At 41.9% G+C, this 26,146-nt stretch overlaps 1 protein-coding gene across 1 annotated transcript in view; it reads right to left on the reverse strand.

Moving 5' to 3' along the window:
• The window catches only part of lamc3 (laminin, gamma 3), a 226,051-nt gene that overhangs the window by 109,184 nt on the left and 90,721 nt on the right, over positions 1 to 26,146 (reverse strand). The window contains exon 9 of the mRNA XM_062989196.1: positions 21,446 to 21,565. Within this exon, the coding sequence (XP_062845266.1) occupies positions 21,446 to 21,565 (120 nt within the window). The remainder of the gene's footprint in view (positions 1 to 21,445; positions 21,566 to 26,146) is intronic.

Consider the following 26,146-nt stretch of genomic DNA (forward strand, 5'->3'; position numbering starts at 1 on the left):
GTCCACCTTGTAGATGTAAAGTCAGAGACGATCGCTCATCTATTGCTGCTGTTTGAGTTGGTCATCTTCTAGACCTTCATCAGCGGTCACAGTACGATGCACACGGGGCGCTGTTGGCTGGATATGTTTGGTTGGTGGACTATTCTCAGTCCAGCAGTGACAGTGAGGTGTTTTAAAACTCCAGCAGCTCTGCTGTGTCTTATTCACTCTTACCAGCACTACACACACTAACACACCACCACCATGTCAGTGTCACTGCAGTGCTGAGAATGATCCACCACCTAAATGATACCTACTCTGTAGTGGTCCTGTGGGGGTCCTGACCATTGAAGAACAGAGTAAAAGCAGGCTAAAAAAGCATGCAGAGAAACAGATGGACTACAGTCAGTAATTGTAGAACTACGAAGTGCTTCTATATGGTAAGTGGAGTTGAAAAAAATGGACAGTGTGTGTAGAAGCCAGGAGGTGGTTTTAATGTTATGGCTGATCGGTGTATGATATATTACGCATCGGCGTGTGCCATCGCCACCACCTGAGTCAGCCCCTTCTCAAACCGTCTCCTAAAAAGCCTTGGTACCAATCTCGGTGGAACGAGCTGCTCGTTTACAGCTGCCGCTCTGCCCAGAGCGAGCACGCGCTCTGGATCCGTTCCCACCCCGTACTCAGTCTCACGGTCCTCCGTCTGACTGGATGGGGACTGTGGCGTATCGCCGCCGGTAGCTTCGCGGGCCGTAACAGGATTTAAAAATGACATGTGCTGGGAGTGCTGCCATGGGTTTCGGATGGCACGCCTGTCCCGATCTGGCCTCCTTCTGATCCCTTCACGCCTGTAGTGGTCTCTGAGGTTTCTCCATGTTTAACTGAACTCCCCCTCTGTACAAATATATAAATATAATTCTACATACTGGAATTATTTAATGTTATTTTTTAAGAACATCAACATTTGCGCAGCCGTTTATAATTAGGATTGATTCTAAGCTTTAATCCTCCTACTGAAATACACTATGTGGCCAAATGTGTGTGGACGTCCCTCTTGATGATTTAGTTCAGGTGTATAAATCAATTACATGCTTCCAAATTCGGGCAACACTGTTTTCAAAAATCCTTAAAGACATGGCTTAGCAAGTGTGCAAAGAAGTGTAAATGAACTCAAGTAGTCTGCACAGACCCTGGACTAGTCTTTTATGAGCAAGATATAGGCAAGGTTATAGGCTTACTAAAAGTGCATCATCACACACCAGAGCTGGGATTTCGAATACATCCTCTCGAATCTCAGCTCTGCCATCCGGCTGGGCTGGGCGGGGCGGCTACATGAACAACGATTGGCTGTTGTTCACAGGGGTGGGATGAGCCGGACCAGTGTTCCTCATAACCACCGCATCAAGAAATGCAAACTAGGGATGTAACGATGCACCACAAGACAGTTAAAAATCAATTCACATGTGTAACGATTCAAATCGGTTTACATGTACAATGAATCGATGTTCACTTTAAATAGCAGAGGGCACTGGCGCTATTCACCTCGCCTGGTTGACGTCACTACAGGTTTGCCAGTTTCGGAATATTTCAGCCAAATTTATTTATGTGAGGATACTTTCTTTATTTAGATTATTCGTTTATTTATTTAATGTGGGATTTATTTAATTTCAGGGGGGTTTTTTTACACAAAAAAGGGAAATGTGCAGCATTGTTTTGTATAGTTTGTACCTACTTCAAAAATAAAAGGACATTCATTATTTAGATAAATAAAAGATAAGCACAAAAACAGTATTTTATTTATTTATTTATTTTTTTTATTTTTTTTATTTCATTAAAAGAGAAATAATAAAAGGAAACTTTGTCATCATTTGTCTTCAACGTCTTTTTGTTTAAAAAATCGGGAAAAATCGTATCGTGAATCGCACCGCATCGTGGGTAGAGTGTATCGTTACATCCCTAACGCAAACTGAAACTCAGTTACGCACAGGCAAAGCCATAAACCAGGTGTATGTAGAAATGCAGAGTATGTAGAGTTCTCCTGACCTGAACTTAGATGGACCATAAGACTGTACAATGGATCCATTTAAGCGTCAGCTTGTTTTTACAGACCAAAAAAAAAATCCCAGATGTTAAGTTGTTTATGCCAAAGACAAATAAGAGATTCCAGACTGTGCCTGGGGTATGGGTGACTTGCATATTTTTGAAGGTACCACTGACAAGGCTGTGTATATTATAGTAATTTTAGGGACACAAGCTGCCAAGGTGATGTCTTTACCTGGAAATTTCTTGATTATTTCAGCATGAAGATGTCATATTCTGCCTGCAGCACAGAGCTGTCTCCTATTAAAATGAACAGCGCATCGTGAAGAGAATCAGACTATGGTGACAACAGACTGTCGGGCAGCTGAAGTCCTGTATTAAGCAGGACTGGGCAAAAATTCCACTTCATTGCAGGTGATGTAATGGTATGTAATGTGAGGTATGGCTTTATATATTCTAATTTTAATTCGAGACCCAAATTAAAGCAGAACGTTGCCCAAAGCATCACACTGCCTCCACCTGCTTGTCTTTTACCCATGCATCCTGGTGCCATGTGTTCCCCAGGTAAGCGACGTGATGTAAAAGAAAACGTGATTCATCAGACCAGGCCACCTTCTTCCATTGCTCCGTGGTCGAGTTCTCATGCTCACGTGCCCATTGTTGACAGGGGTCAGAATGGGCACCCTGACTGGTCTGCGGCTATGCAGTCCCATACACAACAAACTGTGATACACTGTGTATTCTGACACCTTTCTATCAGAACCAGCATTAAGTTCTTCAGCAATTTGAGCTACAGTAGCTCGTCTGTTGGATCGGACCACACGTGCCAGCCTTCGCTCCCCACGTGTATCAATGAGCCTTGGCCGCCCATGACCCTGTCGCCGGTTTACCACTGTTCCTTGCTTGGCGACTTAGGACAACCTGGTTGGTAGGTTGAGGGTAAATACCTAGGACTCCCCAATCAGCTTTTAGAACTGAAGAAGCCTTTCCATTGAGAGGTAACCTACTTTAAGACGTGCCTTCAACTCAAGACTTGAAGGACATGGGGGGGGGGGATAACATTATGACCACCTTCCTAATATTGTGTTGGTCCCCCTTTTGCTGCCAAAACAGCCCAGCAACTGTGATGCACTGTGTATTCTGACACCTTTCTATCAGAACCAGCATTAACTTCTTCAGCAATTTGAGCTACTGTAGCTCGTCTGTTGGATCAAACCACACGGGCCAGCTTTCGCTCCCCACGTGCATCAATGAGCCTTGGCCGCCCATGACCCTGTCGCCGGTTTACCACTGTTCCTTCCTTGGACCACTTCTGATAGATATGGACCACTGCAAACTGGGAACACCTCACAAGAGCTGCAGTTTTGGAGATGCCTTGACCCAGACGTCTAGTCATCACAATTAGGATAAAATGTTCACTTGATGCCTAATATATCCCACTCACTAACAGGTGCCGTGATGAAGAGATAGTCAGTGTTATGCACTTCACCAGTCAGTAGTCATAATGTTATGCCTGGTTATATGATGTTTTTAAGTGCTTGTACTAGATTTGCACGTTAGGGTAAAAAAAGCTCTGGGGATGCTTCACTTGTTCAGGTTCAAAGCTTAGCAACATAATGAGGCAACATGATGACATAATGTCAGGTGACTACCATGCATTGAATGGACTCAATAATCAGGTTATTTCCTCATGGACAGATTCTAGAACAACAATCCCTAAATGTATCATGCTCAGATTATGAATGACATTTTCATTTTCACAACTGATTGGCCACCAGAGTCCCAATATTAAGACTGTGGCGGCTCAAAGCTAAAAATAATTCACTGGATTCATCAAAATCTGGCAGATTTGTGTTTAATTTCTCCTTGTACTTTATGGACTCACTGTACAACCACGTGTGTTGCCAAAATGTTCTATTTTTGTGTCGTCTGGATGCAGAACCTGGTTTTATTCAGATGTCTAGCTATTTTTTTATTTAATTTGTTAATAAACATCCATTCCTGCATTTCAGGTCTGCAACACATTCCAAAAAAAGTTGGGACAGGGGCAATGTCATTCCAAACAGGTGATTGTAATCATGGTTTGGTACAAAAGCAGCATCCAGGAAAGGCTGAGTCTTTGATGAGTAAAGATGATCAGAGGATCCAGTTTGTCAACAAATGTGTGAGAAAATGATTGAAATGTTTAAAATCAATGAACCTCAGAGAAAGATTAGAAGGGATTTGCATATTTCTCCCTCTACAGTGCATAAAATCATTAAACCATTCAAGGCCAAGGGCGCAAGCTTAAGCTGAACGCCTGTGATCTTCGATCCCTCAGACGGCACTGCATCAAGAACCGCCACTCAACAATAGCTGATATAAACACATGGGTGAGGGATTACTTTGGCAAACCTTTGTCAAGCACTACAATACAGAGTTACATGCACAAATGCCACTTAAAACTTTACTGTGCAAAAAAGAGGCCTTATGTTAACTGTGTCAAGAAGTGGCGTCGACTTCTCTGGGCTCTGAGGCATCTAGGATAGACCATCACACAGTGGAAACGTGTACTGTGGTCAGATAAATCAGCATTCCAGGTCGCTGGATCAAAGACAAAAAGGACCATCCAGACTGTTATCAGGAACAAGTCCAAAAGCCAGGGTGTGTCATGGTATGGGGCTGTGTCAGTGCCCTTGGCAAAGGTCATTTACACTTCTGTGATGGCAGCATTGATGCAGAAAAGTACATTGAGATCTTAGAGCAACATGTGCTGCCTTCAAGACCTCGTCTTTTGCAGGGACGTCCATGCATTTGTCAACAAGACGATGCAAAACCACATGCTGCACACATTACAAAGGCATGGCTGCGGAAGAAGAGGGTACGGGTACTGGACTGGCCTGCCTGCAGTCCTGACCTGTCCCTAATAGAGAATGTGTGGAGAATTTTGAAACCAAAAATGTAACAACGACCCCGTACTGTTGCACATCTTAAGACGTGTTTGCAGGAAGAATGGGACAAAATAAAAGCTGAAACATTAAATCACTTGGTCTTATAAGTGTGGTGAAAAAGAACGGCAACATTACAAAGTGGTAAATGCTTTACTGTCCCAACTTTTTTTGGAATGTGTTGCAGATAGAACATGAAATATCTCAGGTTCATCCTGTAAATGTAAGAAATTGTAAGAATTTACATTTTCCTATGCTGTCCCAACTTTTTCTGATTTGGGGTTGTATATACCCCATTTAAGTATTTTTTTTATTCATGGACTGCTTCATTCTGATCAGGGTGGCTCTTCTACTAATATAAGAAGTGAAGAATTAGGTAGCTGAAATACACCATATTACCAAATGTATATAGACACATAATCATGAGCATGGCTACTCATAAACAATGCACCACCTCTGCTACTATAACAGCCTCCACTCCTCTGGACATGCTTTTAAAAAGATTTTACAGTGAGAATATGTGCCAATGTGTCAAAAAGAATTTGATAGGTCAAGCATTGATGTGAGATGAGAAAGCCTGAATCACACTGGACATTCCTACTTGTTCTATAGGTGTCCAGCTGGACCTCGCACTGAGCCCGGTCACGCTGGAACACGAGGGACCTTACACACACACACGTACGGGCAGCAGAAGCACAACTCCCTGCCTCTGGCATTGCTGCTGGGAAAAGCCTGAGGCGGCATCCCAGTAGACAGGCTTATCTACAGAGGGAACATGCGACTCCGTTCACACACACTTGTGTGTGAGAACCTTAGTGCATTTATTTCATAACTTCTTTAAACCAGTCTGGTAAATCTATACATGCTTTTTGTGTAAACATGTACAGATGTGCTAATGCCAGCAATAAATGTGCTAAATAAATGTGCAAAATGGATAAATTTCATTTGGGATTCTTTTGCCCAACACTATATTGCCAAAAGTATTCACTCACCCGTCCAAATCATTGAATTCAGGTGTTCCAATCACTTCCATGGCCACAGGTGTATAAAACCAAGCACCTAGGTATGCAGACTGCTTCTACAAACATTACTGAAAGAACGGGTCGCTCTCAGGAGCTCAGTGAATTCCAGCGTGATATCGTGATAGGATGCCACCTGTGCAACAAGTCCAGTCATTACTAAATGTTCCACAGTCGACTGTCAGTGGTGTTATAACAAAGTGGAAGTGATTGGGAACGACAGCGACTCAGCCACGAAGTGGTAGCCACATTAAATGACAGGGCGGGGTCAGCGGATTCTGAGGCGCATAGTGCGCAGAGGTCGCCAACTTTCTGCAGAGTCAATCACTACAGACCTCCAAACTTCATGTGGCTTCAGATTAGGTCAAGAACAGTGTGTAGAGAGCTTCATGGAATGGGTTTCCATGGCCGAGCAGCTGCATCCAAGCCTTACATCACCGGATGCAGTGGTGTAAAGCTTGCCATCACTGGACTCTAGAGCAGTGAGGATGTGTTCTCTTGAGTGTCCAACATCAGTGTCTGACCTCACAAATACACTTCTGGACAAATGGTCAAAAATTCCCATAAACACACTCCTAAACCTTGTGGAAATCCTTTGCAGAGGAGTTGAAGCTGTTATAGCTGCAGAGGGTGGGCCGACATCATATTAAACCCTATGGATTGAGAATGGGACGTCACTCAAGTTCATATGCGTGTGAAGGCAGACGAGCGAATACTTTTGGCAATATAGTGATGAAGATGAAGTCGTATCCGACTGCGTCTTCTCACCTGCACTAGGCAAGTTCACGTGGGTCTCAGTTTTGTGCAAAAAGTTGCAAAAACTCATTTCAGGGAGGTACCCCCGGACCCGGACCCCGACCCCCCAAAAAAAAAAAACGCTTAAAAACCTCTCGCACACACCAAAGGATATGGGTGATGGATGACAACAGAACTTTTAGGAGCTGCTAACTGAGCTAATAAGCTAACTGTTTGCGTCACAAACACATTAATGTGTACTACATAGTGCACTAGATAGTGTGAAAGATAATAGATTGATGTTCCCTACATAGTGCACTAGATTGTATATTAGAAAAGAATTTATGTTCACTACATAGTGCACTAGAAAGTATAACTAGATGATTTATGTTCCTTACATAGTGCACTAGACAGTATATTAGACAATTGATTATGTTCCCTACATAGTGCACTAAATTGTATATCAGATAACGGATTTATGTTCCCTAGATTGTATATTAGAAAAGAATTTATGTTCCTTACTTAGTGCACTAGATTGTATATTAGAAAAGAATTTATGTTCACTATATAGTGCACTAGAAAGTATAACTAGATGATGATTTATGTTCCTTACATAGTGCACTAGACAGTATATTAGACAATTGATTATGTTCCCTACATAGTGCACTAAATTGTATACCAGATAACGGATTTATGTTCCCTAGATTGTATATTAGAAAATAATTTATGTTCCTTACTTAGTGCACTAGATTGTATATTAGAAAATAATTTATGTTCCTTACTTAGTGCACTAGATAGTGTACTAGATAATAGACTTATGTTTCTTACATAATGCTTTAGGTAGCGTATTAGTTAATGGATTTAGGTTCCCTACATAGTGCACTAAATTGTATATCAGATAACAGATTTATGTTCCCTACAGTGCACTAGATAGTGTATTAGATAACGCATTCATGTTCACTACATAGTGCAGTAGAAAGTATAACTAGATGATGATTTGTGTTCCTTACATAGTGCACTAGATAGTGTATTACATAATTAATTATGTTCCCTACATAGTGCACTAGATTGTATATCAGATCACGAATTTATGTTCCCTACATAGTGAACTAGATAGTGTATTACATAATTAATTATTTTCCTTACATAGTGCACTAGATTGTATATCAGATCATGGATTTATGTTCACTACATAGTGCACTAGATTGTATATCAGATCACGGATTCATGTTCACTACATAGTGCACTAGAAAGTATAACTAGATGATGATTTGTGTTCCTTACATAGTGCACTAGATAGTGTATTACATAATTAATTATGTTCCCTACACAGTGCACTAGATTGTATATCAGATCACGGATTTATGTTCCCTACATAGTGCACTAGATAGTGTATTAGATAACGCATTCATGTTCACTACATAGTGCACTAGAAAGTATAACTAGATGATGATTTGTGTTCCTTACATAATGCACTAGATAGTGTATTACATCATTAATTATGTTCCTTACATAGTGCACTAGATTGTATATCAGATCACGGATTTATGTTCCCTACATAGTGAACTAGATAGTGTATTACATAATTAATTATTTTCCTTACATAGTGCACTAGATTGTATATCAGATCATGGATTTATGTTTACTACATAGTGCACTAGATTGTATATCAGATCACGGATTCATGTTCACTACATAGTGCACTAGAAAGTATAACTAGATGTTGATTTGTGTTCCTTACATAGTGCACTAGATAGTGTATTACATAATTAATTATGTTCCCTACACAGTGCACTAGATTGTATATCAGATCACGGATTTATGTTCCCTACATAGTGCACTAGAGAGTGTATTAGATAACGCATTCATGTTCACTACATAGTGCACTAGATAGTGTATTACATAATTAATTATGTTCTCTAGTGCGCCAGATTGTATATCAGATAACAGATTTATGTGTCACAATGAGCTTCTGTGTGCCACGCCCCCCTCTCCGTGAGCACACACTCACTCCTGCCATGCCTCACTTCTGATTGGTCCCCCTGAGCAATCAGCCTCAGCTGATTCTAATCAGGGACCATTTAAAAGGAGAGCTGAGAAACAGGCTGGCAGAGGTTATTTGGTTTGGTTTGGTTTGGACAGTTTGTCTGTTTTGGCTTGGCTTGGCTTGGCTTGGCTTGGCTTGGCTTGGCTTGGCTTGGCTTGGCTTGGCTTGGCTTGGCTTGGCTTGGCTTGGCTTGGCTTGGCTTGGCTTGGCTTGGCTTGGCTTGGCTTGGCTTGGCTTGGCTTGGCTTGGCTTGGCTGACGGTTCTTATTCCTATTCTTGTTCCTGTTCTTGTACCTTCACCTTTGTTTAGTTTGTTAATCTTATTAGCCTTAGTAGCTTTGTTTAGTTTATGTTCTTAGTTTGTGTTTAGCTCATGTTCCTAGTCTGTGTGTAGCTTATGTTCCTAGTTCTTGTTATAGTTTAGTCTAGATTAGTCTTGTTTATTCTTGTTTAGTTATGTTTAAACCTTGTTTAGTTGTGTTTAGACCTGGTTTAGCTGTGTTTAGTCTTTGTTTAGTTAGTTTAGCTTTAAGCCTAGTTTAGCCTGTTTATGTTTGTTCCATCTTTTTGTTATTAATAAACCTTTAGTTTCGTGTACATCTCTGCGTGTGTCCGCCCCCTTTGTCTTGTCTTAATCTCGACTTTGCCCCCGCGTGACATTATGTTACCTACATAGTGCACTAGATAGTGTATTAGATAACGCATTCATGTTCCTTACATAGTGCACTAGATAGTGTATTACATAATTAATTATGTTCCCTACACAGTGCACTAGATTGTATATCAGATCACGAATTTATGTTCCCTACATAGTGCACTAGATAGTGTATTAGATAATGCATTCATGTTCACTACATAGTGCACTAGATAGTGTATTACATAATTAATTATGTTCTCTACATAGTGCGCTAGATTGTATATCAGATAATGGATTTATGTTACCTACATAGTGCACTAGAAAGTATATTAGACAATTGATTTATGTTCCCTACATAGTGCGCTAGATTGTATATCAGATCACGGATTTATGTTCCCTACATAGTGCACTAGAAAGTATATTGGACAATTGATTTATGTTCCCTACAATCGTGCGCTAGATTGTATATCAGATCATGGATTTATGTTCCCTACATAGAGCACTAGAAAGTATATTAGACAATTGATTTATGTTCCCTACATAGTGCGCTAGATTGTATATCAGATCACGGATTTATGTTCCCTACATAGTGCACTAGACAGTATATTAGACACTTGATTTATGTTCCCTACACAGTGCGCTAGATTGTATATCAGATAACGGATTTATGTTCCCTACATAGTGCACTAGACAGTATATTAGACAATTGATTTATGTTCCCTACACAGTGCGCTAGATTGTATATCAGATCACGGATTTATGTTCCCTACATAGTGCACTTGATAGTGTATTAGATAACGCATTCATGTTCACTACATAGTGCACTAGAAAGTATATTAGACAATTGATTTATGTTCCCTACACAGTGCGCTAGATTGTATATCAGATAACGGATTTAATACGCGATCGGGAATAAAGTGTGTGTCGCCTGCGGGCGCGTTTGTGTGTGTGCGCGTTTGTGTCGCTCTCGGCCGCTCGTTCTAGATCCCGGGAGATTTTATCTGACCTGCGGGCATTAGTGATGGGCTGATGAAGCCTCGTGAAGCCTTGACGCTTTCCATCAAATTGGTTCGAGAAAAGGTTCATTTCTCGAGGCTTCATTTGCACACAAACCCCCCTGCTGGTCAAAACTATTATTGTCATTTCAACTGATGTGATGACCCCTGCCTCCCATGCAAGTGTTAACATGGGAATAATCACTGCCAAGAATAGAAATAAAAACATCTTAATATGATTTTGTGTGGTTAATTCATCCATCCATCCATCCATTCATTCATGATTTCATATATGATTTTTGTTAAGTGGGAAAAAGTAATATAGGTCTATTCATGTTAAAATTTTAGTTGTGTTTAGTTAGGATTGTGTTTGTGAATACTGGTGAGATGGACTTTATTCATTTTTATTTAGAAACAGTATTTTTTCCACTGTGCTTGGACTCAGGCGGTTTCTTTTTTTTGATAGGACCTCTCCAGCTTTTGAAAAAACCCTTTCACATAAATCGCGCCAGTACTCGAACCACTTCCTGAACCGGCGAGGCTTCACACGTCATCCGTGACGTCACTTGTTCTTAAAGAAGCAAGCCTCGATACGCGCTTCACGAAAGACTTCCTAGATTTCTCGACACACGCTCCGAAGCCTCGGCACAGTACGACCCATCACTAGCGGGCATCAGGGAGCCGCTATGTATATGCGGGAGACTCCCGGATCTTCCGGGACACTCGGGATGTCTGCACAGCGTATTAACGTATTCACCCAGCTCATGGGAAGGATCACCAAGAGGAACAACCACTGAATGACATGCAAATAGGAACATAAAAACAAAACAAAAACACAAACAGAGGATGAACGTCCTTCACTGCCAGGCTGTCCGCCGTTTAATCCTTAAAGCGAGCGAACGCCGGGGACGAGGCGTCACCGCTGGATGAAATGAGGAGGAGGATCCGAGCGAAAATGAGACGGTTAATGGTGAGGAGGAAGCAATAGATCTCCGCCGGTTTTCTGGTGGCCGGAACCGCACTATTGAGTCCTGCAATTTACTGATAAGGAGGGATGTGTTGTGGTATAAAGTGCTGCAAAACACTGAGATGGGCTGACGGCCGGGGGGGGGGGAGAACAGAAAGGGATGTGGCCAAAAATCCCTACCGGCATTCGCACACAATGACCGCATGCGAAAAGCAGATTGCCTTGAATTTGCGTATTGAGGAAGAAGCCGGAATTTTTAGGACACATTCAGACGAGAGGAGTTTTGCCGCATGGCTCCGTTCGGGGTGCTGAGAAATGGTGGATATCATGGGTAATAAAAATGTTATACAACCCCAAATCAGAAAAAGTTGGGACAGTATGGAAAATGCAAATAAAATAAAAATGCAGTGTTCCTTACACTTACTTTGACTTTTATCTACTCAACTTCATTTCATTCATTAATAAACCTCCATTCCTGCATTTAAGACCTGCAACACATTCCAAAAAAAAAAGTTGGGACTTTTTTGGAAAAAAATGGACGCCGTGTACTCCGGACCAAAGACGGAAAGGACCGTCCAGACTGTCCTCAGCGACAAGTCCAAAAGCCAGGGTCTGTCATGGTATGGGGTCGTGTCAGTGCCCCTGGCAAAGGTCATTTACACTTCTGTGATGGCAGCATTAATGCAGAAAAGTACATTGAGATCTTAGAGCGACATGTGCTGCCTTCAAGACGTCAACTGTCAACAAGACGATGTAAAACCACATGCTGCACACATTACAAAGGCATGGCTGCAGAAGAAGAGGGTACGGGTACTGGACTGGCCTGCCTGCAGTCCTGACCTGTTCCCAATAGAGAATGTGTGGAGCAAAGAATGCGACATCGACGACCCCGTACTGTTGCACATCTTGGGTGTGTTCGAAAAGCTAGCTCTCTCTCTACATAGACGCATTTTACGTCATCCTGTGCGCGCTCCCGAGAAGGAGGCTGTTCGAAATCCTAGATGCCTTAATATCCTCACTACTGAGGCATCTTAATATTTCAATGTTATTTTGACTTAAGAACGAGGGAGCATCCGACGCTGCGTTCGTGATCAAGGCAATCCCAGCATTCATTGCGGGTCGGGTGCTCTTCTCTTACAGAAAAATAAACATGGCTGACGATGCGGACAAACGAATGGAGTTATTTTCAAACGTAAATAAAATATTACTGATTTTTAACTTGGATAAACTTGTACCGAGTGTTTTTATTTGCAAGTTCGGGCTTGTCAGGAAATGTAACCGTTACCGGTACATGAAGGAAGATGCTATATTGACATGTTAGCGTGCGGTGCTACCTCAATCCATTGGTTTGAATGGCAATATGCTAAATGCTAAACCCGATGGAATCGCTGTCTAAGTAGCGCGTTCGAATAACCTGCCTTATAAGTCAATGACTTTTTAGAATCCTCTCTACTGAGGCAGCTGCCTGTGTAGGCAGTAAGACAGCAAGGCAGCTCACTAGGTTTTCGAACACGCCCCTTAAGACGTGTTTGCAGGAAGAACGAGACAAAATAAAACCTTAAACACTAAATCACTTGGTCTCCTCGGTGCCAAAACGTCTTTTAAGTGTGGTGAAAAGGAACGGCGACATTACAAAGTGGTAAATGCTTTACTGTCCCAACTTTTTTCGGAATGTGTTGCAGGCCTGAAATGCAGGAATGGATGTTTATTAATAAATGAAATGAAGTTAAGCAGATAAATCCTGTCTGCAATCAAATAAAAGTCAAAGTAAATGTAAGAAATTCTGTGGTTTTTTTTTATTATTTGCATTTTCCATGCTGTCCCAACTTTTTCTGATTTGGGGTTGTAATAATTTTATGTTAAGCCCTTTTCTTATAGTTTTAATCGAGTGACATTTTAATCGTGTGACAGCCCTTGTAAATAGTGGTTAAACAAGATTCATCAATTTGGGTTTATTGTCAAACACAGTCCTGAACAACTGAGGGTTAAGGGCCTTGCTCAGGGGCCCAACAGTAGCAACTTGACAGTGGTGGGGCTTGAACCGGCAACCTAAGTATTTTAGACTACATGTCCGTACAGCCTAAGTCGCTTTTCCCACATCATATGCTTCATAACCCCAGTACACTTTGGCAACCACTTGGCTGCAACTTCGCAACTGCATAACTGCACCTTAGCAATCAAGCTGTTACCATAGCGACCGCATGGTAACAGCTCAGCGACCACCACTACACTTTGGCAACTGCCTTAACGACCACCTAGCAAATACTTCATAACCTCAGTACACGTTGGCAACCACCAGGCTGCACCTTCGCAAAAGCCTTGGCAACTGCCTTAACAACGTCCTAGCAACATCTTAGTGACCCCAGTATACCTTTGCAACCACCAGGCTGCACCTTTACAACCACATAACTATACATTAGCAATCGAGCTGTTACCATAGCGACTGCCTGTAACAGCTCAGCAATCATCTGATACGCCTTAACAACCACCTAGCAACAGCTTCGTAACCCCAGTGCACCTTCGCAACCGCAAATCTACCCCTTAGCATTCAAGCTGTTACCATAGCGACTGCCTGTAACAGCTCAGCAATCATCTGATATGCCTTAACGACCACCTAGTAACAGCTTTGCCAAGGTGTAGTTATGAGGTCGCGAGAGTGCAGCCTGGCGGTTGCCAAAGTGTACTGGGGTTACAACGCTGTTGCTAGGTGGTTGTTAAGGCGTATCAGACGTTTGCTGAGCTGTTACTGTTGACAACCACCTAGCAACAGCTTCGTAACCCCAGCAGACTTTGGCAACCACCAGGCTGCACCCTCGCAACCACATAATTACACCTAAGCAATCAAGCTGTTACCATAGCGCCCACCTGGTAACAGCTCAGCAACCACCTGACACGCCTTGACAACCACCTAGCAACAGCTTCGTAACCCCAGTGCACCTTCGCAACCGCAAAGCTACCCCTTAGCATTCAAGCTGTTACCATAGCGTCTGCCTGTAACAGCTTAGCAACCACCTGATATGCCTTGACAACTGCCTAGCGACATCTTGGTGACCCCAGTAGACCTTTGCAACCACCAGGCTGCACCTTTGCGACTGCATAACTACACCTAAGCAATCAAGCTGTTACCATAGCAGCCACCTGGTAACAGCTCAGCAACCACCAATACGCCTTAGCAACCACCTAGTAACAGCTTAGCAACCTCTGTACACCTTTGCATAAAAATGGCATAAAAAAGCAACCACCCAGCAGCGCTTAGCTTGTTAGCAACTGCCTAGCAACACCTAATAAACTACTTGTCATGAGTCTAAAACACATGAACACAATAATAAAAAGGTGTCCACATACTTTTGGTCATATAGTGTATGCTAGACTGTGGTATGAAAATATGAAAAACCGATCTGGGATTTTGCTGGAACACTCAAGAACATTAAAAGACTTGCCCAGAGGCCCCACAGTGTTGTTTCGCATGTATGCTTCGGGACACTGTCATGCTGAAAGAAGAACTGTTGCCCCAGTCTGAGTTTACATGTTTTTTTCCTAGGATGTTCCTGTATTTGGCTGCATTCATCTTTCATTAAATTCATATCAGTCTCCCTGTCTCTGCCGCTAAAAGGCACCCCCACAGCACGGTGCCAGCCAGGTGATCTGTTTTCCACCAGACATGCTTGCTGCCCTGCCAAATGAGTTCAATTTTCATCTCATCAGACTAGAGAATCCTTTACATGCCATCATCGTCCTGTCACTCTGCCATAAAGACCTGATTTATGGAGTGCTACAGAGATGGCTCTCAATCCGAAAGGTTCTCTCATCCGTGCACAGGACTTTTGGAGCTCTATTAAAGTGACTGTTGGATTCTTTCTACACTCCCTGACCAAGGCCCTTCTTGTCCAATATACCCAATATGGCTGGACTGCCAAATCTAGAAAGGTTCAAGGTTGTCCAAAGCTGAATACATTTCAAAATGACTGATGCTACTGTGGTCCTGGGGACATTTAAACCTTAGATATTGTTTTATACCCTTGTCCCAATCTATGCTTTGTAACAAATCGATTACACAGATCTATAGACTGTACCTTGGACTTCAGTACTTGTTTTGTGTCCTGTCAATGGGATGAAGGTTGTGGGTTGGTATGCCTTTCCAGACTATTTCCAATCAATTTGAACTGCATCAGATGGACTCGTGTTGAGTTCTGGACACATCAATGCTACAGCAAAGGGTCCGTATACTTTTGTGAAGAAGAGATTTTAGTTTTTGATTTTTAATTAATCTTTTTTCCACTTTGTCATTATGGATAATTAAGTGTAGACTAATGAGTAAAAATGTAAGATATATCCATTCAAATCCACAACACAAAGACTTCGTGAATCCACTTAATGGGTGCATTTCGATCACCCCAAATCCGGCCCGCCGTGTCATTTTATGTGGCCCACGAGAGCTTAAAAGACGTATGACTGTCTTAAAATACACAGTAAAATCGTACATAAACTGCATCTCCACAATGCATGCCGATTTTGTGACCCGCAAAGTGACCGCATCCCGCCACTAGATGGCAGTGTTTCTACATCAGCGTTTAACTGAGGCGGTTTTTCAAGTACAATATAAATGTAGATATTCATTATAAATATACGTAGAGTATAAATTAGCCTTCAAGAAAAAAAACGAATTGTCCAAGACATAAAAGGCAGACTGCAATCACAGCAGGATACGTTACAAACGGGCCTTTGAGGGCCACCATAATCCAGATGAGGACCTTGGTAAAAATGAGTTTGACACCCCTGGTCTAGGTTTTCAAGAACACATTCACATGATTTTACCTGTACTTTAGATCTGAGATTTTTACAAGTCACAAAATATGTGTTCGAGTCAAATCACGAAACTTTAGACTAGAGTCCGAGTCAAGTCACGAGTCAATATAATATACACAAAACATATACTGGAAATGTAGCGTAGAAATAAACAAATAATATGTACGTTCGAATAAACCACTGCTTACCTGAGCTTATGTTCTTCCAGATGTTATTAAATTCATAAGCATGTGTCCCATTAGGAATATAATCCGTTATTTTGTAAATGTGCTTATAATTAAAAACCTCCAAACTTTTCCAGGTTGTGAAGTAAAACACGAACTCGTTAGAAAGCCAATCAAGCGTTTCATTGACAATCATCTGTGTGACGCAAACTGAATGAATGCAAATAACAGCATTTCTTAAATCACAAAAAATTCAAATCAGGTCTGATTTGTTCAGATAGCGGCTCTTTCAACCATTAGCGCCAATTCTGTAGGAGCGTTCCATTCACCCCAGCTGTTCCTGTGAAGTGCACTACGTAGAGTATTCCACCATTATAAGTGAGATTCCAACCAAAAGGTAACAAAAATGTTCAAATGAAGTGAACTTCAAACTGTGTAGGGAGTAGGGAGCGACACTTCATTACTACACCGGAAGCTGGCTGGAACATTTACCCATTGTGTATATATATACAGGTATATACAGGGGTTGGACAAAATAACTGAAACACCTGGTTTTAGACCACAATAATTTATTAGTATGGTGTAGGGCCTCCTTTTGCGGCCAATACAGCGTCAATTCGTCTTGGAAATGACATATACAAGTCCTGCACAGTGGTCAGAGGGATTTTAAGCCATTCTTCTTGCAGGATAGTGGCCAGGTCACTACGTGATGCTGGTGGAGGAAAGTGTTTCCTGACTCGCTTCTCCAAAACACCCCAAAGTGGCTCAATAATATTTAGATCTGGTGACTGTGCAGGCCATGGGAGATGTTCAACTTCACTTTCATGTTCATCAAACCAATCTTTCACCAGTCTTGCTGTGTGTATTGGTGCATTGTCATCCTGATACACGGCACCGCCATTGGATGCACATGGTCCTCCAGAATGGTTCGGTAGTCCTTGGCAGTGACGCGCCCATCTAGCACAAGTATTGGGCCAAGGGAATGCCATGATATGGCAGCCCAAACCATCACTGATCCACCCCCATGCTTCACTCTGGGCATGCAACAGTCTGGGTGGTACGATTCTTTGGGGCTTCTCCACACCGTAACTCTCCCGGATGTGGGGAAAACAGTAAAGGTGGACTCATCAGAGAACAATACATGTTTCACATTGTCCACAGCCCAAGATTTGCGCTCCTTGCACCATTGAAACCGACGTTTGGCATTGGCACGAGTGACCAAAGGTTTGGCTATAGCAGCCCGGCCGTGTATATCGACCCTGTGGAGCTCCCGATGGACAGTTCTGGTGGAAACAGGAGAGTTGAGGTGCACATTTAATTCTGCCGTGATTTGGGCAGCCGTGGTTTTATGTTTTTTTGGATACAATCCGGGTTAGCACCCGAACATCCCTTTCAGACAGCTTCCTCTTGCGTCCACAGTTAATCCTGTTGGATGTGGTTTTTCCTTCTTGGTGGTATGCTGACATTACCCTGGATACCGTGGCTCTTGATACATCACAAAGACTTGCTGTCTTGGTCACAGATGCGCCAGCAAGACGTGCACCAACAATTTGTCCTCTTTTGAACTCTGGCATGTCATCCATAATGTTGTGTGCATTGCAATATTTTGAGCAAAACTGTGCTCTTACCCTGCTAATTGAACCTTCACACTCTGCTCTTACTGGTGCAATGTGCAATTAATGAAGATTGGCCACCAGACTGGTCCAATTTAGCCATGAAACCTCCCACACTAAAATGACAGGTGTTTCAGTTATTTTGTCCAACCCCTGTATATACAGTGGGGCCAAAAAGTATTTGTGCAAGTTATCCTACTTAGAAAGATGAGAGAGGTCTGTAATTTTCATCATAGGTACACTTCAAAAATCCAAGAAAATCACAATGTAGGATTTTTAAAGAATTTATTTGTAAATTATGGTGGAAAATAAGTATTTGGTCACCCACAAACAAGCAAGATTTCTGGCTCTCACAGACCTGTAACTTCTTCTTTAAGAAGCTCTTCTGTCCTCCACTCGTTACCTGTATTAATGGCACCTGTTTGACCTCGTTATCTGTATAAAAGACACCTGTCCACAGCCTCAAACAGTCAGACTCCAAACTCAACCATGGCCAAGACCAAAGAGTTGTCGAAGGACACCAGGAAGAAAATTGTAGACCTGCACCAGGCTGGGAAGAGTAAATCTAAAATAGGAAAGCAGGTTGGTGTGAATAAATAAACTGTGGGAGCAATTGTAAGAACATGGAAGACATACAAGACCATTGATAATCTCCCTCGATCTGGGGCCCCATGCAAGATCTCATCCCGTGGCGTCAAAATGATCATGAGAACGGTGAGCAAAAATCCCAGAACTACACGGAGGGACCTGATGAATGACCTGCAGAGAGCTGGGACCAAAGTAACAAAGGCTACCATCAGTAACACACTACGCCGAGAGGGACTCAAATCCTGCAGTGCCAGGCGTGTCCCCCTGCTTAAGCCAGTACATGTCCAGGCCCGTCTGAAGTTTGCCAGAGAGCATATGGATGATCCAGAAGAGGATTGGGAGAATATCATGTGGTCAGATGAAACCAAAATGGAACTTTTTGGTAAAAACTCAACTCGTCGTGTTTGGAGGAAGAAGAATGCTGAGTTGCATCCCAAGAACACCATACCTACTGTGAAGCATGGGGGTGGAAACATCATGCTTTGGGGCTGTTTTCCTGCAAAGGGGACAGGACGACTGATCCGTGTTAAGGGAAGAATGAACGGGGCCATGTTTCGTGAGATTTTAAGCCAAAACCTCCTTCCATCAGTGAGAGCATTGAAGATGGAACGTGGCTGGGTCTTCCAGCATGACAATGATCCCAAACACACCGCTCGGGCAACGAAGGAGTGGCTCCGTAAAAAGCATTTCAAGGTCCTGGAGTGGCCAAGCCAGTCTCCAGACCTCAACCCCATAGAAAATTTGTGGAGGGAGTTGAAAGTCCGTGTTGCCCAGCGACAGCCCCAAAACATCACTGCTCTAGAGGAGATCTGCATGGAGGAATGGGCCAAAATACCAGCTACAGTGTGTGCAAACCTGGTGAAGACTTACAGGAAACGTTTGACCTCTGTCATTGCCAACAAAGGTTATGTTACAAAGTATTGAGTTGAACTTTTGTTATTGACCAAATACTTATTTTCCACCATAATTTACAAATAAATGCTTTAAAAATCCTACAATGTGATTTCCTGGATTTTTTTTTCTCATTTTGTCTCTCATAGTTGAAGTGTACCTATGATGAAAATTACAGACCTCTCTCATCTCTCTAAGTAGGATAACTTGCACAATCAGTGGCTGACTAAATACTTTTTGGCCCCACTGTATATATACAGTGTATCACAAAAGTGAGTACACCCCTCACATTTCTGCAAATATTTCATTATATCTTTTCATGGGACAACACTATAGACATGAAACTTGGATATAACTTAGAGTAGTCAGTGTACAGCTTGTATAGCAGTGTAGATTTACTGTCTTCTGAAAATAACTCAACACACAGCCATTAATGTCTAAATAGCTGGCAACATAAGTGAGTACACCCCACAGTGAACATGTCCAAATTGTGCCCAAATGTGTCGTTGTCCCTCCCTGGTGTCATGTGTCAAGGTCCCAGGTGTAAATGGGGAGCAGGGCTGTTAAATTTTGTGTTTTGGGTACAATTCTCTCATACTGGCCACTGGATATTCAACATGGCACCTCATGGCAAAGAACTCTCTGAGGATGTGAGAAATAGAATTGTTGCTTTCCACAAAGATGGCCTGGGCTATAAGAAGATTGCTAACACCCTGAAACTGAGCTACAGCATGGTGGCCAAGGTCATACAGCGGTTTTCCAGGACAGGTTCCACTCGGAACAGGCTTCGCCAGGGTCGACCAAAGAAGTTGAGTCCACGTGTTCGGCGTCATATCCAGAGGTTGGCTTTAAAAAATAGACACATGAGTGCTGCCAGCATTGCTGCAGAGGTTAAAGACGTGGGAGGTCAGCCTGTCAGTGCTCAGACCATACGCCGCACACTGCATCAACTCGGTCTGCATGGTCGTCATCCCAGAAGGAAGCTGACGCACAAAAAAAGCCAGCAAACAGTTTGCTGAAGACAAGCAGTCCAAGAACATGGATTACTGGAATGCCCTGTGGTCTGACGAGACTAAGATAAACTTGTTTGGCTGAGATGGTGTCCAGCATGTGTGGCGGCGCCCTGGTGAGAAGTACCAAGACAACTGTATCTTGCCTAAAGTCAAGCATGGTGGTGGTAGCATCATGGTCTTGGGCTGCATGAGTGTTGCTGGCACTGGGGAGCTGCAGTTCATTGAGGGAAACATGAATTCCAACATGTACTGTGACATTCTGAAACAGAGCATGATCCCCTCCCTTCGAAAACTGGGCCTCATGGCAGTTTTCCAACAGGATAACGACCCCAAACACAACCTCCAAGATGACAACTGCCTTGCTGAGGAAGCTGAAGGTAAAGGTGATGGACTAAACCCAATTGAGCACCTGTGGCGCATCCTCAAGTGGAAGGTGGAGGAGTTCAAGGTGTCTAACATCCACCAACTCCGTGATGTCATCATGGAGGAGTGGAAGAGGATTCCAGTAGCAACCTGTGCAGCTCTGGTGAATTCCATGCCCAGGAGGGTTAAGGCAGTGCTGGATAATAATGGTGGTCACACAAAATATTGACACTTTGGGCACAATTTGGACATGTTCACTGTGGGGTGTACTCACTTATGTTGCCAGCTATTTAGACACTAATGGCTGTGTGTTGAGTTATTTTTAGAAGACAGTAAACCTACACTGCTATACAAGTTATATCCAAGTTTTATTTCTATAGTGTTGTCCCATGAAAAGATATAATAAAGTATTTGCAGAAATGTGAGGGGTGTACTCACTTTTGTGATACACTGTACATATGTGTGTGTGTGTGTGTGTGTGTGTTAACACATGCTGAAGCTAGGGACTCTTGTTGTTTACGAGTCATTGTTTTGCGAGTAATGAGTCGAGTCCGAGTCATTTGAAACAAGTCCGAGTCGGGTCTGAAGTGGCTGTGTGCCCATCTCTGCTTTAGATACAGAACTAGCTGCATTTTAAAATATACTGATTTGTATTTTCTACCTGGCGCTTTGTAAAATCCAGCATCTTCATCATTGTAGGGAAGCAGGTAGACTTCTCCTTCTTTCCATATCAAAGGAGCTTCTTGACGCCCAGAGAATTCACCCAGCCAGCCATCGGTGTCTTTGGAACCACAAACACATACACACGAACATTATTTACAAATCCTTTACATATTTTTTCAGTGTGACTGTTTACTTGAAACAGAAAACAATGTTTACAGTATTATAATTCATATCATGATGTAACAATTCTAAAGTAGACTTTTCACTCTCCATGTGCCAATCATGCTATAAGGGCCATTTCCATCCCCAGGACATTATATGTATAACACTTTACAATGAAATATAATAAGTAAATAATAAATAGATATCATAAGTAAAATCCTTTGTTCCTTGCATTGCTTGGTGACATCCTACTTATTTAAAGTATCATCCAGGCCACCCAAGAAGGATGGGCCCTCGGCTTGCTCAACAAGGGTTTTTGTATCTGTTGGTCCTGGATTTTGTAAAGTTGCTTTGAGACAATGTCTATTGTAAAAAGCGCTATATAAATAAAGTTGACTTGACTTGACTCCATATCCCATCTTTTCCATAAAAGATTTATAATAACGTGATTAAAATACATGTTTTACTCATGTCTCCAGGTTTTCACTCCTCACAGTCCTGTTACCATATTAACATACATTGATCAGCCATAACATTAAAATCACCTCCTTGTTTCTACACTCACTGTCCATTTTATCAGCTCCACTTACCATATAGGAGCACTTTGTAGTTCTACAATTACTTACTGTAGTCCATCTGTTTCTCTGCATGCTTTGTTAGCCCCCTTCCATGCTGTTCTTCAATGGTCAGGACCCCCACAGGACCACCACAGAGCAGGTATTATTTAGGTGGTGGATCATTCTCAGCACTGCAGTGACACTGACATGGTGGTGGTGTGTTAGTGTGTGTTGTGCTGGTATGAGTAGATCAGACACAGCAGTGCTGCTGGAGTTTTTAAATACCGTGTCCACTCGCTGTCCACTCTATTAGACACTCCTACCTAGTTGGTCCACCCTGTAGATGCAAAGTCAGAGACGATCGCTCATCTATTGCTGCTGTTTGAGTTGGTCACCTTCTAGACCTTAAGTCAGTGTCGCAGCAGTGCTGAGAATGATCCACCAGTAAAAGCAGGTAAAAAAGTATGCAGAGAAACAGATAGACTACAGTCAGTAATTGTAGAACTACAAAGTGCTTCTATATGGTAAGTGGAGCTGATAAAATGAACAGTGAGTGTAGAAACAAGGAGGTGGTTTAATGTTATGGCTGATCGATGTACACTTGTTAACAATATGTGTGACTAAAACCCATCAACTTAATAATTAGGCAAGTTAGGGTTAAGTTTTTGATCATCGAGATTGAATTTGATTATGTAACTGATCATGTGATGAGGCGGCCAAGAGTGAAGGCTGTTATTTGTTATGACAGGATTCATGTGATGAGACAGCTGATGATAAAGGCTGTCGTGTTATAACAGGACTTGTGGAAGGACTTGGAAGACTAAGAATAAACAGTATTGACAATTAGGGCTGCAACGATTAGTCGACATAATCGATAACGTCGGCTATAAAAATTTGTCGACGTGGAATTTCATTGTCGATGCGTCGTTCTTGTTGCAACGCACTAAAGGAACTGCAGGGGGCGCAGCATCGCTTCCATGGCGCAGCGGGGAGTGTACGAAGACACAGAGGCAAAGATAGAGAGACCGAAACTTTCTAAAGTATTTCAGGAGCATTTCAGCCAAAATAACCCAAAGAAACGAGCTGGACGCAGACACTACAGAGCAGAGTCGTGGTTCACGCCAACACTACGGTGAAACGCGAGCACCCTGCAGCCGTGATGACCAGCGTTATTTTGGACAGGTACGTTTTTACACCGCTTTGTGCTTTAACCAACATAGTTAATGTTTGTTAATGCTAGAGTACTTGTTAATATTTTAACTAGAACTAGAGTTCACTATTTTTCAGGTTTGTTAGCTACCTAACGCATTAAGTGCAATAGTTAACCAGTAATTTATATGAGTAACGTTATATAACTTAACATTATAGCCTAACGTTACCCTGTCTCGTCTTCCATATTTTTGCTCACGTTAATGAGAGCATTCATTCTAAATAATAAGCCTCCTCCACTTAATGATAGCTAGTTAGCTCAGCAGATAATTCAGTTAAGATATTTAACCTGTTATGGTTTAGTTGGCCTAGCCAGTACACTATTTGTAATAAACTATGATACATAGTCTTCAGTCTGTTATAATTAATAGAGCTTTCTCTTTTGCTCTTTCTATTAATAGCACTAAGCAATGGAGTGTGGATGAGAAGAGAACACAGACAGCATTCACATGTTTCTTAATGACATGTTATAAATGTTTTTGACTTCCAGAGTGATAACTTCTGAAACATAACAGTTTCTAATGCTGTCCAAAGCTTTCTTATTTAATAGAATTTTTTTTATTGTGATTGTGTATTAATGTTTCAAATATATTTGATTAAACTATCAAGCTTAAGTTTCATATTCATTTTTCATGGGTCATTATTTTAATTTGATATTGGAACTTAAATAACATAACAGGGTTTTGTTATGTTAAAGCAGAGATGGAGGGCATGTCATAAATAATCGTTGACTAGTCGACTAATCGAAAAAATAATCGTCAGATTAGTCGACTACTAAAATAATCGTTAGTTGCAGCCATAATTGACAACATTATGACATGGATTACATTCTTAGGGGCTAGTGTGCTAGAGGTGACACAAGACACAGGGCACTGGAAAAAGGTGACCAAACTGTACAACCATCACAAAGTGACGTGACATGATGGCCCTGTTTATTTATCATGTCATAGTGAGTATTGCAAAGCTATTGAATCCTTACAACGGCCAGAAGTAGATTCATAAAGAGAGCCTCGACAGGTATGGAAGACCGCGCTACTCTCTTAGCATTCTTCCACCAGACAGTAAGACATAATGTTGCTTTTTTTACTCAATCTAGCCTTTCCCACTCCTTATTGTACTTCCACTACCACTTACACCCATTCAAGCCAAGAACAGCCACACACTGTCACGCTCTGACACGCGCACAGCCGTGAGCCGCTTCTTATCCCCTACCAGTGCTGGGTTCTGAAACAATCCGAAGTCATGCAACGCTTTGTGTGATCCTCCCCTCACTTGTGCCAGCACTCAGACCAGTCCTAAGATCACATAGGACAAAAACACCCTTCAACTAGGGCTGGGCGATTTTCACGATTAATTTGGTTAATTCGCATGAACGTTTTCACACAATGTTAGAAATGTGACAATCGCGATTGTTTACATACTTTATCTTTTAATTAAAATACCAACATGTCACGAGGCAGAAACTGATTAGATGCTCGCGGAATATAAATCAAGTAAAGTTTAATATCAAAAGGGCAAAATCAGTGTACAAAACCAGGGGATAAACTAAAACAGTAAACGGAAGACAACAAGGATTATACACGGTAACGGTTAGATTCAGTAATGAGCGCAAACACCATCGGCAAAACGAGACACAAACAGAAGAGTTTAATTAAGATTCACTGAATCAAACACAGCCGAACTGAATCAAAACTCCGGAGCCGATGAGCGCGATCAGGATTGGCTGACCGGGGACATGGGATAGTCACGTGACAGTCCGTAGGAGCATGGGAATTATAGTCCATATTGTTGGAAGCAGAACTTGACCCCTCCATCCACCCCCCCCAGTCACAAGAGGACAAAATCAAAGCTGAGTTGAGTGATTACTTGATGCCCCCCCAGTGTAGATACTGATACAGACTCACTCAGTGGTGGAAACAGTAAACAGGCTCGTGTTCCTTTTAAGAAACCTGTAAAGGACTTTTTGTAGTTCTTTTCCTAATGTAAGGAGGTTATGCTGCACATTATTTAAAGTGAGTTGTTTGTGAGCTATTCTTATAAAGGATATAGATAATTCAGATTTCTATTTTCTTTTAATTATTATTAATTATTGTTATACAGTTATTGTTATGAGTTCCTTGAAAGGATAATTATCGGTGGTGCTGTTACTATTTTTGCACTTCTGCAGTCTTTTAAATTACAATGCAAAAAAAAGAAATTTGAGTCTTATTTCAATTGCATTATACAAGAACACAAAAAAAAATCGAAATCGTAATCGAGAATCGGTTATAATTTTTAAATAATCGAGATTTTTTTTTTGTTGCAAAATCGCTCAGCCCTACCTTCAACCTTCCCTCCCTCAGACACAGGTTCTGTTGGAAAACCTAGTGCGCTCACTACATAGACACATTCTACATCATCCTACACGCTCCCAAGAAGAAGGCTGAATTCTTAGATACAGTGCTTAGTTAAAATGCTGCCTACTGAGGGAGCATCCGATGCTTCCTTAGCGGTGAAGGCAATCCCAGCATTCAGTGCGGCACAACTTTTCTCACCAAAAAAAATGACAAATATGGTGGACGAATGATTTTTAATTTGTATAAAGTGTCATTTTTTTTGCTAATTTGGGTGTGTCAGAGACAATTGAACAGTTTTCTGTTCACAAAGGGAGATGTTAGCTGGCATGCTAGCGAGTTGTGGTGCCTCAGCCCGTTGGTTTGAATGGCCTGAGGCTAACTGTGTTAGCTTAGTATGCAAAACTGTGGTTGTGTAATTACTGTCCAAGTAGTGCG

Source organism: Trichomycterus rosablanca, chromosome 26, assembly GCF_030014385.1.
Source record: "Trichomycterus rosablanca isolate fTriRos1 chromosome 26, fTriRos1.hap1, whole genome shotgun sequence".
In the NCBI taxonomy this organism is placed as follows: Eukaryota; Metazoa; Chordata; class Actinopteri; order Siluriformes; family Trichomycteridae; genus Trichomycterus; species Trichomycterus rosablanca.